Source organism: Dromiciops gliroides, chromosome 5, assembly GCF_019393635.1.
Source record: "Dromiciops gliroides isolate mDroGli1 chromosome 5, mDroGli1.pri, whole genome shotgun sequence".
Lineage (NCBI taxonomy): Eukaryota > Metazoa > Chordata > Mammalia > Microbiotheria > Microbiotheriidae > Dromiciops > Dromiciops gliroides.
This window is the reverse complement of record NC_057865.1, coordinates 92568593-92584893: the sequence shown is the minus strand read 5'-3', so window position 1 is coordinate 92584893 and position 16301 is coordinate 92568593. Positions and strand designations below refer to the sequence as shown.

Sequence of the window (16301 nt, the reverse complement as noted above, 5' to 3'; positions counted from 1 at the left end):
TTTAAAATCAATTTCCTCTAAAAAAAATGAGGAGACCTGAATACACCTCCCTCTCTTATCACCATCACCTATTTCCCACTAGGAGATGCCATGCTTACCCCCCCCCAACCCCAAGTCATCTCCATCAGTCCCCATATTGCTCTACTCCCCTCTCACACACACACACCCTGTACTGACTCAGTTTTCCACAGTCCACAGCCTGCAGCCCACTCCCTGACCTCTTTGGAGCCTCATTCCTTCAGAGCTATACCCCATCCTTTCTGAGATTCCATCTTCCCTCCTCCTGCTCCTCCCATCACAATCTCCCCTCTGGATGGTGACCCTATTCTCACTCCCTCTCCAGGTCCCAAGTCTCACTCCCCATCAGGCCCCACCTCTTCACACCTTTGAGGACCTGGGAACATCTTCCAGTCTGCTTAGAGAACTCTCCAATCTCAGTCTCAGATCTCCAAAGGCAGGCATCCACAGTGAGAGGGCTCTCCCTGTCCCCTGGGGCGGGGGGCTCCACGAGCTCTCCCCTCCCCTCCCTCTTGCCAAGCTGCCGGGGTTGCCTAGGCCTAGCCCGGACGCCTCTCTGGGTACTGGGAATTTCTCCCGCTCACGGCTCCCTCAAAGTCACCTGCTCCTCACTCCCGAGTCCCAGGAGCAGTGAGACCCAAAGCTGATGTCCCAGCTCCGACAACCTTATTTTCTCCCGGGCCATGAGGGGAAGAGTGGTTGGAGTCAAGGACTGAGTTTGGGGTTACAGGGGGTGCCACTACCTGAGGCTGTCCCAAGATCTTCCCCTATCCCTCTCCCCAAGTATCCCCCAAGTCTCCAATGAGAACGTGAGTGGGCGCCTCGCCCCCTCCCTGCCTGCCCATCCCCATCCACCCCAGGATGGTCCAGGCTCTGAGGCTTCCCTGGCACAGCCCGCCTTGGGGCCGGGGCGCGGGTCCAGCATGCCCCCCACCCCCGGAGCCGAGGGGCTGCGAGGGCAGAGCCCGCCCGGCCCCTCCCGGCCATCCCTCCATTCAGCCGGAGCCAGCTCACTCACCCTCCCCCGCTAACTTTCCCCCACTCACCACCCCATGGACCAGAAACTCAAAAAGTTTGCTTTTCGTGGCTTTGCGCGCCCCTCCGGTAACTTCGTCCGCGGCCATCGGGGTGGGCTCAGCCGCTCCTCTCTCTCACACACACACTCTCTCTCTCTCTTCCTCTTTCTTTCCCTTTTCTGCCTTTTTTTCCTCCAACTCTCCCCTCTGAGTCCTGCTGGGCTCTCTCACACTTCTACTAGAGCGGAGTGGGGAGGGGGGCCCCTTCAGGGCTGCCCTGACGGCCCACGGCCCACGCCGCTCCAGCTCAGCTGCTGCCACCACTGCCGCTGCTGCTGCTGCTGCCGCCGCCGCCGCCGCCGCCGCCGCTGCCGCTGCCGCATTCCTGCACTGATAAGACAGAAATAGTCCGGGCTGCCCGGGGTCTGGCTGTTTACTCGGCGGGGACAGAAAATCCTGCCTTTTTAAACCTCGCTGTCCAAACAGCGCCGATAAGCGGGGAGGCGATCTGAAAATACCGTCTGTTGCTTGGCTCGGCTCGGCCTGCCCGCCCGCTCGCCCGCCCGCCAGCTCCGAGGCCTGGCTGGAGGGGGCGAGGGGAGAGGAGAGGGGAGGGCTGGGAGGGAGGACGGGGGAGTGGAGGCTGGGGGACCGGGGCTCAACCACCCGGGGGCCGTCTCCGCAAATAGTTTCTGGGTTAGGGAATTCGCCAAGAGAGCCAGGCGAAGAACAATCATTTCCAACTTTCCCCCCCTTCCCTCCCCAAGTTGTTCCTGCTGCATTTCTAAGGCTCTTTCCCCCAGAGACCTGGCAGGCCAAAGCAGGGAAAACATTCACTGGCAAAGATTCCAGCATGAGACCAAGATTGGAAGAGCCCCTTCCGCACCAGGGCAGGGAGGCAGCAGGGGGTGGTGTGCAGGGCTGTGTGGGAGAAATCGTGGATGAACGTGTGTATCCTTGTGTGTGCACAGATCTTGGTGAATGCATCCCCTTTGTGTGCGTGTGTGTGTGTGTGTGTGTGCCTTTGTGCATGCGTGAAGCCTTGTTCATGCTTCTACGTGCTTTTTTGTGTTTATCTTTGTGCTTAGAACTATGTATGTGAGCCTGTCTGTCTGTGTGTCTGTTCAGATGTCCATGTATGAGACTGACCATGTGCTGTGTATTTCTGTCTGTTTGTAAGTATGTATCTATTTCTGGAATTGTAAGTCTCTGTTGGTGTCTCTATGTAAGAAAGAGGGGGCGTTAAGGGAAACACTTAGGAAAAAGAGATGAGGAGGGCCTGAGAACAAGAAAGGATAATGTGAAGGAATCAGAGAGGGGGAAGAGGGCAGGGTGGGCAGGAAGGATGACATTGCCATGCAATAGGAGGGCCTTGACCTCTGGAGGTCCTAGCTCTGGCCTTGGGGGGCCTGAGAATGGAGAGGAATGGTGGAGTGGACACTGCAGCTGCCATCCCAGTCACCCAAGTCCCACTGGGACAGCTGTAGGTTCCAAAGGCATAGAAGATCTGTCTCAGGAGGTGGAGTTTAGTCTTAGGGAGCCTGAGAAAAGGATTCATGTGGGAGGGAGAGGCCATGGAGTGGAAGAAGGACAGGAAACGGGAAGAACCAATCTGTGAGTTCCAACCTCTGCAGGGGAGCCTCTGGCCCTTCCCTGGTCCCCTGACTCCCCACCCCCTGGTCCCATCATCGGTACTAAGGGGCAGAACACTCTGCCAGAGCCACCAAGGACCAAGGGTCGTCCTGTCAAGGCTCTCTAACATCCTAAATCAACCTGAGGATAGGGACCGTTAACATGGGGAAATCAAGCCGAAACCTACTTCACTTTGGCCTCCCATCTAAGTGCTCCAACTTAACCCTACAGTCAAAGAACAACACACAAAGAGCTTAGTAGTCAGTCTAGTCTGTCTCGCCCACTGCCTAGCCTTCCTTCTGCTGTTGCCTGGTTTCTTGTCCATCCACAGTGTCTGTGTGTGCAGACATTGATTTATAGTTGCCACAGTCCCTTCTATGTGCAGCTGTGCCAATGCCAAGAGGAAGAAGCAGGACACTTGGACACTTTGAATCCTAGACTCCCCCAAAGGGCTTTTTCTTTGTTCACTTAGAAGCCCCCTTCGAGTCAGAATACAATCATTCCTGCGAATACTTTTCAGCCTGTGAAAGCCACAATGGCAGTGTAGAAAACACAGGGGTTGGACTGGATCAGGAGGTCCAAGGGTGCTTTGTATAGATTTCAGGGGTCTGTGAACTTGGATGGCGGGGGGTCAAACTGTCTTCACAGAAATTTGTTATTTCCTTCAATAATTAAAAACATTTTTCTGAGAGGGGAGTCTCCACCAGATTTCCAGAAAGAAACTAACACACACAAAAAGATCAAGAACCTTGGAGCAAGAAAAGGTTACTTCTTATAGTCTCTCTCCTACCCTTCCCTCAGAGACTTAGGGAGAATAGGAGTTACTAGTCTTCCTCTCCCTTACATCTTATTTCTTTCTCCCAACAAAACCCTATGTACCATTGAGGCCAATCTCCCCATTTGTCCCCCCAAACACACCAACCCCATTCCTACCTTCACATGAGAAATTCATGCTGTTCTCCTTGCTGGTAATGGTCTCTTGTCTCCTCTTGGCCTCCCTTTTGAGGCCCAATTCAGGATCCATCTATTCCTTGAAGCCCTTCTGACTTCCCTAGCCTTAAGCGTTCTCCTCTCTCTGTCCCATTTTACATTCACTATCTGTGATTAAATCTTGTCTATCTTGTCTCAAAAACTGGCCTTCAGGACAAGGGGGGTCGCCTTCTATATCTCACCACCCCCTTCAATGTCTATATACTCACAAGGGGCTTACATTCTATCCGAGAGACACACTATGTACAGGAATAATTATAATACAAGGCATTTGAGGAGGGAGAGAGCACCAACGAGTGCATCAGGGAAGGTTCCATGTAGGAAGTGACACCTGAAGGGAGCCTTGAAGGAAATGATAAAGGAGTTCATTCAAGGCATGTGGTAGGAGTGTTAACACCAGAGCCAGCTCTCTGTTTCATAGCACTGAGATACAGTCTGTTGAGAGTACTTTTCATCCTTGAGGGTAAATACCATCCATGCTGGTAAGAGCACACGTTAATGCTCACAAGTACACATTTAGCACTGCCCCATTTCTCCCTGATCTTCCCCTTCTCTTATGCACAATGAAAATGCATCTGGAATACTGAACTAAGCTATGGGAGGCTCCTAGGGTAGGGAGTATTAGACCATGGGATGTGTCCAGTTCAATTCAACAGAACTTTGTCAAGTGCCTACTATGTGCGAAATGGTGCAAAGTGATGGGGATAAGAAGACCAAAAAAAAAAAAATTCCTGCTTCTGTCTGGGGCGGGGTAGGAAAAAGGAGAGGAGGGGAGGAATACAAAGAGGGAAAGGATGCCCAACCCTAAACAGAGAGACATTCAGGCTTTTGTAGGGAGAGAAACATTGGTTATTTGTTGAGAAAAGGTATATTCAGTTGCTAAAGGGACTGAAGCCTTGATATAATAGCTCCTCCTCTGTAAAGAATGGACAGGTAGATGAGGCTGGGTTGAGGTCAGAGGCCCCAGTCCTTCCTCCTAGAACCACTGCTACCACTATAGGAAGCTTCTAATATTCCAGAGCCTCCTCGGTCCATTCCCTGGGCCACACCACCATATACATCACACATGGATATACAGGTAGCACAGAGGCACTCAGAGATGCCCCCAGTCCAGACATAACTCAACACAGAGCACATGACTACAGATAAGTAGTTTTGAATGTACATATGGATGTATTTATGAATTATGTATTCATAGGTGAATCCCAGTGGAACACACACACATGCACACAGAAGGAAGTACACACCCTTAGGATGCAGCCAGTCACTGGGGCATATATATGGGCACACGTGGCCATTTTGCCCCCCCTCCCCCACACTTTCTTCAGACAGGCTCCCAGGAAAGCCTGGACTGGGCTGAGTCTCAGAGCCAGGTTATACACCGCCCCTGCCTTGAAATCTTGCCCTGCTATGGATGTCCTACAGGTTCAGCCCTATGGGATGGAGAGGGGGTACCACAGAAAGCCGAGCATCACTTCGGGGGCTTCTTCTCAATCTTTCAGGGACATCGCCCCCACGGAATGACCCTGCTAGGGCACAGTGAGGCCTGGGGGGGGGGCCGGGTACGGGGGTTGGGTGGGGGTGCTGTGCCTGGACCCTTGCTTAGTGAGAGGCCCTGATCTAGGCCCTCAGCCCCCGTCCCCCCTCCCATGCTCTGCTGCGGCAGCGGACGGCAGCGGCGGCGGCCCGAAGCGAAGCCGAAGTCCCCCCTGCCGTCCCCCCATCTCTCCTTCACTCACTCAAGCACCAAATGGCAAAGCTTCTCTCTCTCCCCATGCAGGGGAGAGAGATGCAGCCCCAGCCGTGAAGCAGAGGCTAGGGTCCCTGGATGCTCCAGCCCGTGGAAGGCGTGCCTTCCCTCCCCCTCCCCTGGCATCGTGGACAGGGGAGGCAGGGTGTGCAGTATGTGTGCGTGGGGGGACACATCTCTCCAGGGCAGCAGCAGCAGCCGCCGCCGCTGCCACCGCCGCCTCCTCCCTCCCTCCCTCCCTCCCTCCCTCCCTCAGCTCTAGGGTCCCCGGGCAGCTGAGAGCCGGGAGCAGGGCTAGGCATGCGCAGTATGTCCTCCCAGCCAGTGAAGGTCAGCCCAGGGCCTAGCTGCAGGACTCAAAGGCAGTAGAGGGAGGGAGGAAGGGAAGAGGAGGGGGAGGAGGGGGAGGAGGGGGAGGAGGAGGAGGAGGAGGAGGAGGAAGAGGGATGCAGGGAGGAAAGCTTAACTCTTACCCTCCTGGGGAGGATGCTTCCTTTGGGGTGGAGTCTGATGGTTTACTCTCTAGATTCCTTCTGAGCCTTTCCCATTACAGGGGCTTTTAGCTTATGTTATTGGGGAAGGAAGGAATAACAGAAAGGTAAGAGGGGAGAAAGATGCTGGGAAGGCAGATACAAGGTCACAAGAAGGGAAAGAAAAAGAGAAAGGGGGAAGGAAAGTGGGAGGAAAGGAAGAAAAGAAGATGGGAAGAACCAAATAGGGGGAGATCTCTTTCTCTTTCCATGCCCGGCCACCCTCATTCCCTAGGATGGAGGCTTTCTTGGAAAATGAAATGACTGACAGGTAGGCTCGAAGGGAAATTGAGACAGTGAAGGAGATAAAGAAGAATATGAAGCCCCTTGAAGCTACTAAAATGCACAAGCTTCAAGCATTACTCTTTATTTTTTTTGTTTTTGTTTTTGTTTTTTTTTGCAGGGCAATGGGGGTTAAGTGACTTGCCCAGGGTCACACAGCTAGTAAGTGTCAAGTGTCTGAGGCCAGATTTGAACTCAGTTACTCCTGAATCCAGGGCCAGAGCTTTAACCACTGCGCCATCTAGCTGCCCCCTAAGCATTACTCTTTAGAAGAGGATGGGGCAAAGAGATCTTGCCTAGTCTGTCCTTCACTTCCGTGGCCTGGTTCTAGAACTCATCAGACATTGCCCATGGGGAGGACCTTTTTGACCTTGGAGATGACAGTTCCTCTGATCCTTGCATCTAGGAGAGTCTGCCTCTAACCCTACCTGGAGTCATCTGACTTCTTAGAAATGTTTTCACACTGGGAATTTGAGGAATTGAAATGGAAATTTCATAGCATATTCTGATTCTTCCTAGGGGTCTTCCTAGATGACTCATGATTAAGGTTGGAGGAGTGAGTATATGCTTTTCTGGGGTTATTTTTTTGAGGGGGAGGTCAGTCTCAACATTTCTTTGTGTGTGATAGAGGGTATGTATGTCTAAGTCACCAGAGTGCTGTGTGTTTCTATGTCTAGGTGAGAGAGATTGGGGAACAAAAAGACAGATTCAGCAAGGGAGATTGAGATAGCTGGTCTTTCTACCTTATCTGAACCTTAGTTTCTTCAGGTAAGGTAAGGTGAATACTGGGTGACTGTTCCTTACAGCTCTAATATTCTCTTATTCTCTATAATAAAGAGAGCACCAGAGGGATAAAAAAATGAGAGAGGGCATGCAAAAGAAAGAGTAAGTGAGCCCATAAGCCATCCAGATGCTAAGGACAATCTGGGCTGCTGGATGACCTAAGATCCTCTTATCAACTTTATACTCATCATGTGTATGTCCTTGAATTGGCCACTGCCTCTCTCTTGGCCTTCTCCATCCCAGTTTCCTTCATGTAAAGAGAATAACTACCTCACAGTTAACTGCTGTGCTAGATCATCATGTGTATGCATACCCTTACTCCAAATTTTAGATGTTCCAATCAGAAAGCCTCTAAATAGATGGGCAGTGAGGAGGTCAGAACCTAAGGAACAATCCTAGCACAGTACTGGCACCAACAATGGGTTTCCAACCAATACTTCTTCTTTTTTTGCAGGGCAATGAGGGTTAAGTGACTTGCCCAGGGTCACACAGCTAGTAAGTGTCAAGTGTCTGAGGCTGGATTTGAACTCAGGTCCTCCTGAATCCAGGGCTGGTGCTTTATCCACTTCGCCACCTAGCTGTCTCCCCATGGCTATATTTCAAGTGAGCTCCTTTTCACCCACAATCCTCACCCTCTAGCAGACAGCCTCCCCAAGAGTAGCCATGGACTAGACTACAGCTCCATCTCCCCACAACTGAGCAGTGCCCTGGGATCTTTTTTCCCCAAAATGCATTTGTCTTTAAAAAGTGATTTGAGCATGTATAACCTATATCTGATTGTTTGCCACCTCAGGGAGTGGGGAGGGGAGGGAAGGATAGAATTTGGAACTCAAAACTGTAAATCAAAATGTTTATTGTTTTCAAAAAAAATTTTTTTAAAATAAAAAGTGATTTGAAGACCTGTTCAGGGATTCTTGCCCAAGCACTAAAATAGATACTAATGACTTTGAAACCTACATAGTAAGACTCAAGTATAGATGCTATGGAATCCAGCTAAATTCAATCAACATTTATTAGGCACCTACTGGGATCAAGACGACATGCACAAAGCACTGGGACAAAGTAATCCCTACTCCCGATTAGTTTACATTTTACTGAGGGATACAAAATGTACATAAACAAAGGAACCCAAGATAATTTAAGGAGGGAGAGATTGCAAGCAAGTGGTTTTGTTGTTGTACTTGAACAGAACCTTAAATGGAGATAAAGATTCTATGAGGTGGGAGTGAGGAGGGAATGTATTTGGAGGATGTAGAAAAAATAGTGTGTTCAAAGGCATGAATGGAGATGGGAAGCTCTATTCAAGGTAAAGCTCTTAATTCAGTTTGTTTGGAACATCGAACATATGAAGGGCGCTTCTGCTTTTCTTTGCATCCCTTCATATCCACTGAGTGCAGTGCCTAGCACATAGGAGGTGCTTGAAAAATTCTTGTTGGTTGACCAATATGAAATCTCTCTGGAAAGGTGGGTCATGGCCAGATTGTGTTTCTATTTTATACCCAAGGCAACAGAGAAGCACTGAAGACTTTTGAGCAGGGGAATGACATGGAGAGACCTGTGCCTAAGGATGGTTTTTTTGTGGGGAGTTTTTTGGTGACTGTATTGAGCATGGATTGTAAAGGAAAGAGACTAGAGGTTGGAACACCAGTTAGGAGGCTATTAAGCTAGTTCATGTGAGATATGATGGCTTTCAATAAGGTAGTGGCTATGTGAATGGAGAGGAGGGGACAAAGGGAGAGATGAGGTGAAAGACACAAGGGAAAAGGTAGGTCATTGACTGGATATGGACTATAATGCAGGGGAAGAAGCCTAGGATGACTCCAAGATCAGAAGTCTAGATGAGTAGAATGAGAGTCATGTCCTCCATGGAAAGAAGGAAGTTTGGAGAAAAGAATAAATTTGGTTTCAAACCTGTGGAGTTTAAGATGCTAACAGGATATCCATTGGGATGGAGATGCCCAGCAGGCATGTGGTAATAAAGAACGTTGAGTTCAGGAGAAAGATTAGGTCTAGGCAGCTAGATGGTACAATGGAGAGAATACTCAAACTGGAGCCAAGAAGATTTGAATTCAAATTCTGACTCAAATATTGACTAGCTAAAAACGATCTTTGTAAACTGCTTTGCTTACCTTGAAGTATGATAAAAATGCTGGCTATTATTATTATTACAATATGGCATTGTGGTCTTTATACAATCCAATTGAAGGGTGGATGCTATATATCAACAGAGGTCTTGTGTGTTCAGACTGAGAAGCCATCCTTACCTAGGAAGTGACCCAATATCAGTGGGAAGTAGATGACAAGTTGTATCTCCAGGCGACGGGATGAGGCTCTAGTCCAACCTCCCTTAGGATCTCAAAACTACATATTGTCTAATGGAGTGACTTAGGAGTGTAGTCTGGTTCAAATCTGGTCTCAGATACTTCCTAGCTAGCTGTGTGTTCCTTGGCAGAATAGAAGAACATGAAGTCACATGAATGAACCCATGATCTCAGTCTTGCTAGTACTATGTGCTAAGGAATTACAGACCCATCAAGGTCAAGATAAACAGCACACTTTCTACCTGACCCTTACTTCCTCAAAGCCTAATACCCACCCTCTCTCTAAGGGCATGCGCTTATGAAAACTCCCCCAAACCCTGTCCTGAGTCCTTCTTAGCCTTTTAGATCATCTCTTCAGTCAGAGCAGGAAGGAAATATCCATTTACAACAGGGGTTCTTGACTTGGAGTCTTCAAACGTTTCTAAAATATTTCAATAACTATTTCCAAACACTTGGTTTTCTTTGTAATCCCATATACTTTATCTTATGCATTTAAAATATTAATCTGGGGGCAGCTAGGTGGCTCAGTGGATAAAGCACCAGCCCTGGATTCAGGAGGACCTGAGTTCAAATCTGGCCTCAGACACTTGATACTTACTAGCTGTGTGACCCTGGGCAAGTCACTTAAACCCCACTGCCCTGCAAAAAAAAAAAATATATATATATATATATAAATCTGAGAAGGGGTCATAGGCTTCACTAGAATGGTAAAGGGGTTCAGGACTTACAAAAAGATTGAGAACCCCTGGTTTACAACATTGCTTTCTTCCCTGGACCAAAACCAAACACCCTCATTGCTTACACTGCCACAAGAAGGTCTAGGGGACCTTCTGTCCAGAAATTATGTGTGGTCACACTGCTCATATGTTGTTCTCCCTGGAATGGGGCAGCTATGTGGTGCAGTAGACAGAGCACTGGCCTTCAAGTGGAGTGGACCTGAGTTCAAATCTCACCTCAGCTGTGTGACCCTGGGCAAGTCACTTAACCCAATTGCCTTAAACATCCAGAGCTATTCCCACTCATCCTGATCTATATCTTGCCACTGGATCCAGATGGCTCTGGAGGAGCGAGTGAGGTTGGTGACCTTGTACAGTCCTTCCTTACTTAAATCCAATTCAGTGGATGTCATGGTCCTACTTGAGAAAAAAGGACAAATAACAACAACAACAAGAATTTCTCCCCAATGGGATGTAAGCTCTTTGATGCCTGAGGTTGTTTTGTTTCTGTCTTTGTAACCCCAGGTCCTCATATAGACATTATTTATGGGTTGAGGTTGTTGGTGACATTTCTTCCTAGAGATTAGGAAGGCAATAAGTTATAGGGACTGTGGTAGTGATCTAGGGTACTGATTTTAAGAAACAGAAAGACCTGGGTTCAAATTTGATCTCAGATACTTCCTAGCCATGTGAACCTGGGCAAAACTTAACCTCACCGTGTCTTACTTTCCTTGTTATAAAATGAGAAAATTGGATCGGATGGCTTCTGATGGCCTTCCCCCACTATAAGTCTATGATTCTATGACCTAACCTCTACCATTGGCTCTTGGCTCGACCATTAACTAGCTGCATGGTCATGGGCAAATTACCCTCTCTGTGCTTGTTTCCTTTTCTGAGAGATGGCTGTAACAATATTTGTCCTATCTCCTGCATAAATATATTATAAGCATCAAATAAGATGACAGAAAAAGAATAACAGTTTATATTTATATTCATCTTTAAAGTGTATCAAGTCATCTCACTTGATCTTTTTTTTCTTTTTTTCTCTTTGATCTTCAAAACAACCCTGTGAGGTAGCCATTTCAAGTATTACCATCCCCATTATTATTATTATTATTATCATTATTATTATTATTTGTGGGGCAATGAGGGTTAAGTGACTTGCCCAGGGTCACATAGCTAGTAAGTGTCAAGTGTCTGAGGCTGGATTTGAACTCAGGTTCTCCTGAATCCAAGGCTGGTGCTTTATCCACAGCGCCACCTAGCTGTCCCCCCACCCCCATTTTATAAATCTGTAAATGGAGGTTCAGGGAATTTCGGGATGAGTAGCCAGTCAGACAAAGATGAAATCTGAACTTGGATCGCCTAACTCAAGGTCCAGTGCTATTTCCATTATGGAAAAAAAAAGCAGTATAGCCAGATTGTGGGACTCCCTGTTGAGGATCCTTGATTAATTCTTTTTGGTTTTGTTTTTGTTTTTTTGTGGGGCAGTGGGGGTTAAGTGACTTGCCCAAGGTCACACAGCTAGTAAGTGTCAAGTGTCTGAGGCTGGATTTGAACTCAGGAACTCCTGAATGCAGGGCTGGTGCTTTATCCACTGCACCACCTAGCCACCCCCTCCTTGATTAATTCTTGACACTTCTTCATTCTCATAGGTGGTCTTGTCAAGGTCTTTATCTCCTCCTTCCTTCAGAGGATCTGACATGGAAGCTAAGAACTAGATAGCTAACTGGCTTCCTTCAGGTCTTAAAACTCATGGAGGAGGGGCAGCTAGGTGGCACAGTGGATAAAGCACCGGCCCTAGATTTAGGAAGACCTGAGTACAAATCTGGCCTCAGACACTTGACACTTACTAGCTGTGTGACCCTGGGCAAGTCACTTAACCTTCATTGCCCCTCCCCCCAAAAACAAAACAAAACCTCATGGAGGGGAGGGGACACCTATAGGAAAGAAGTCCTTTCTTATGTGTCCAGTCTCCTCTTCTGTATGATGCAATGGTGCTTTCTCCTCCTTTCTTAAGGAGGGTGATGATAGCACAGCTAGTTAGGTGGAAGCCAGAATACGCTCTGGCCTCTTCTTTTCCTCACTTCCAACACTGGTATATTTTACCCTGGTCTTCGAGTGGTATTTTGGGCTTTTATTAAAAGAATGAGGAAAAAACAATTACCTCCTGGCACAGGTGTGTATTAGGTGGTACCACCCAAGGGGCAGAGTTTGGTGATTCAGCCCTGTAAAACCTGAAGCCCAAAGCAGTGGAATGATTACTCCAAGAGTCTGAGAGCAGGTCACCTCCACTATAGTTCATCTCTAGGTAAAAATGGTGAGATCTGGGAATCATTTTCTCCTGGACATAAAACTATATGGATGTACCACACCGGGTCAGTTCAGAAGTCCATGCAGAGCACTGTTTTGGAAGGAAACGAAGACTGGATTTTAACCCTGGCATGGCCTCAACCCCTATTGTTTGATCTGGGGCAAGTCTCTTAACCTTTGCAGGTCTCAGTTTCCTTTTCTGTAAAACTGGGATAGCAATGCCTATTCAATAGCCTTCACAGGGCTATTATAAGGATCAAATGAGATAATGTATGTAGAAGCACTCTGAATAATTATAATCATCATTATGCTGTATCCGACAGGGCAGCAAGGGATGGATTATGGGAAGGAGTAATTATTCTCTTAGATGTCAAATTCAGAAGATTAAGGATGTGCCCCCAACACTCTAGATTCTCTCAATATCTCATTATGATGCTATTGTTCATAAATGTGTCTCAGTCGTCTTCGGATCTATCTGAACATTTCCCTGGAAGTGCTTAAGCAGGGGCCAGATGACCACCTGTCAAAGATGCTCTCTAGGGGATTCTTGGATGGTGTAGGAGCTCAAGAAACAGATGATCTCTAAGGACCTCCCCCCACCCCCCATTCCAAGATACTATTGTTATATTCGTGCTGGTAGGGAGGGAAGAAGGAGGGGGAGGGAGATAAAGAAAGGCTACCTAGGAAGATGGAAAATGAAGCCCTCTTCACTCGAGAAATAGGAAGCCTGGAAGGGATATTTCTGAAGTCTAAAATCACAAAGTGGGGGGGGGGGAGTCGGAACTGACCAGTTCATCAAGTCCTGGAACATTAGGACCCAGGAACTGGGGGAAAGGTAGGAACAAATTTTGAAATTTGATGGAGGTAATTTCATACCAATTAAATAAGAAACCTTTTCCTTTATACATTAGAGCATAAGTTGATGGAGTCTATTATTCCTTGAGGTAGTTTTTCTTTCTTTCTATCATGTATGTGTGCATGTGTATGTATGTATGTATGTATGTATGTATACATGTATATTGAATAAAAGTATAAGGAATATTGCAAAAAAAAGTTGGACAATAGATTTTTTTAAAAATGAGGCAGTTGGGGTTAAGTGACTTGCCCAGGGTCACACAGCTAGTAAGTGTCAAGTGTCTGAGGCCAGATTTGAACTCCAGGGCCGGTGCTCTATCCACTGCACCATCTAGCTGCCCTGGACAATAGATTTTTAAGGACTGGAATCAGAAGACCTGCTTTTTCTGCTCAGTGGAGTGACCATGGGCAAATCAACCTCTGGAGCCTCAGTTTTCTTATCTGTAATATGGAGATAACAATGCCTATACTATCTACTTCAGAGTTGCTGTGGAGGAAACACTTGTTAAATTAGGATTTGATACGTCGACAGATGCTATATAAAAGCGATTTTATTATTTTTATTTGTTTTGTTGTTATTTTTATTATTATATAAATGTGAACTTACTATCATTTCTAATTATAAGACATGATTCCAGTGCCTATGCACAGATTAATAAATATTGTTCCAATTGAACTAAACTGTCCTACAAGAGTTTACAATTTAGTTGAACAGGCCATTCACATATACTAATCACTGGGAAGGGAGGGGCAGAGAGGGAAAAGGTCATTAAGGTCTCAGTGCTTTCACAGTTCCAAAGGAGTCATGATGAAAAATGCCATCCACCCCCAGAGAGAGAACTAATGAACTCCGAGTGCAAAGTGAAGCATTTTTTCATTTTCTTTTTCTTTCTTTCTTTTTTAAACATGGCTAATATGGAAAAATGTTTTGCATGACTTCACATATATAATGGGTATCATTATTGCTTGCCTTCTCAATGGGTGGGGGGAGGGGAGAATTTGAAACTAAAAAAAAATGAATGTTAAATTTTTTTTTTAAAGAAAAAAGATCTTAGTGCTTTAAAGATTACCAATTAAGGGAGCTACTAGCCGTGCACATTAGCACAAGCCTATGGGCCTGGGACCTAAAAGAAACTAAGCTAGGACCTAGGTACACCTTATAGAAATGGGAAACACTAAATGGGGCTCCTGTGAATGATCATGCGGGTCAGATGTTCCATCTTCACACCTGTGATAAAGAAGAAAAGTGTTGGCAAAAAAAAACCAGGCAGTCCAGACCACTTGTGGGGGAGAGGGCAGTAAGAAGCCTTTCTCCCATGGTTAGGAGCACATCTTCTCCAGGAAGACTTCCCTGATTAACACATCCATTTCTATGAGATCAAGCCAGTATTTACTTACTGAGTACCTACTCTACCAGGCTGTACACTGTTAGGTACAATGGGGGTTTTGGAAGATGTGTGAGGTATCCTATAGGCCCTCAAAGAGTTTATTTAAGGAGACAAGAAATAAACACACACACAAAATTAACCAGTGAGGCAAGGTGATGTAATATGAAGTGCCAAGTGAGTTGTACAGAAAAGTGCTCCAGTTTAGAAAAGAAAGAGGTCATTTCAGGCTGGGTTGATCAGGAAAAAGCCTTGAGAGATGCGTAGGGTTTGAAGAGGTGGAGGAGAGAGGTGAGGACATTCTAGAATTAGCCCATCACCCAGTTAATGCATACCACAGCACTATTTTTCACATATTACTTTAAAATTGTTTTTTTTTCAGACTGAGTATACAGGGATTTTTATTTTCTTAGCTAGAATCTAAGCCCCTCAGGGGCAGGATCACTGGATTTGGAGGTCAAAGGGATTTTAGGGATCACCTAGGCCACTCACTACCTGTCTGGTCTTAGGTAAATGATGGTATCTCTCCAGGGTTGTTTCCTTCTCTATAAAATGGAGGTTTGGAACTGGAGGATCTCTAGCTCTAAATTCTGGGATGCCAGGTCAACTCTCTCATTTTGCCTCAGACAGCACTTACCATGAGCACCACTTGGTTTAGAATTATGACCTCTGAGGGATTCAATAAGGTTAAACTGTGTACATTCCTACATGGGAAGATGATACTTGTAACTCCTAAGAACTTTATCATTATTAGGGTGGTTAGAAGGAGTATACGTAGAGAGAGGAAATGGGTGTGAGTTAGCTATGTTGGGATGGGAAGGTGGGGGAGCTAATAGAAGGGGGTGCAGATGGGGGAAGTGGTGATCAAAAGCAAAACAGACTGTTAAGAACAGACAGGGTAAAAGGAGAGAGAGAGAGAGAGAGAGAGAGAGAGAGAGAGAGAGGAGAGAGAGAGAAATGGGGGGAAAATAGTCTGGAGGGAAGTACACAATAATCATAACTGGAGATATGAATGGAATAAACTAACCCATAAAAAGGAAGCAGATAACAGAGTGGATTAAAAACCAGAATCTAACAAAAGGTTGTTTACAAGAAACAGGGATAGCAATCATGATCTCAGACAAAGCAAAAAACAAAACTAGATCTAATTAAAAGGGATAAATAAGCAGGGAAACTACATTTTGTTCAAAGGTACCATATATAACAATGTAATAGTAATACTAAACGTATGTGCACCAAATGGTACAGCATCCAAATTCTTAGGGAAAAGTTAAATGAGTTACAGGAGGAAAAAGACAGTAAAACTATATTAGTGGGTGACCTCAACTTTCCCTTCTCAGAACTAGATAAATCTAACTAAAAATAAACAAGAAATAAGTTAAGGAGATGAATAGAATTTTAGAAGAGTGAATAAAAAAACTGAATGGAAATAGAAAAGAATATACCTTCTCTCAATGATACATGGTACCTACACAAAAACTGACCATGTATTAGAGCATAAAAACCTTGCAATTAAATGTAGAAGTATTAAGTGGATCCTTTTCAGATCATAATTCAATAAAAAATTCATTCAATAAATGGCTGTGGAAAATAGATTAAAATTAATTGGAAACTAATCTAATCCTAAAAAATGAATGGGTCAAAAAACAAATCATAGAAACAATAAACAATTTCATTAAAGAGAATGAGAACCATGTGACAACATTCCAC

The 16301-nt window shown here is 46.0% G+C and overlaps 1 protein-coding gene across 4 annotated transcripts in view; it reads right to left on the bottom strand.

Moving 5' to 3' along the window:
* SMARCD3 (SWI/SNF related, matrix associated, actin dependent regulator of chromatin, subfamily d, member 3) overlaps positions 1-16301 on the bottom strand; it is a 47161-nt gene that overhangs the window by 11826 nt on the left and 19034 nt on the right. The window contains exon 1 of one of the 4 annotated variants that reach the window (XM_043966396.1): positions 1065-1550. The exons of 2 other annotated variants lie outside the window; for them this stretch is intronic. In XM_043966396.1, coding sequence (XP_043822331.1) covers positions 1065-1142 — 78 coding nt within the window. In that variant the 5' untranslated portion in view covers positions 1143-1550. Of the gene's footprint in view, positions 1-1064; positions 1551-16301 lie in introns of those variants that run through there. One more of the 4 variants, XM_043966398.1, reaches the window with a different exon arrangement.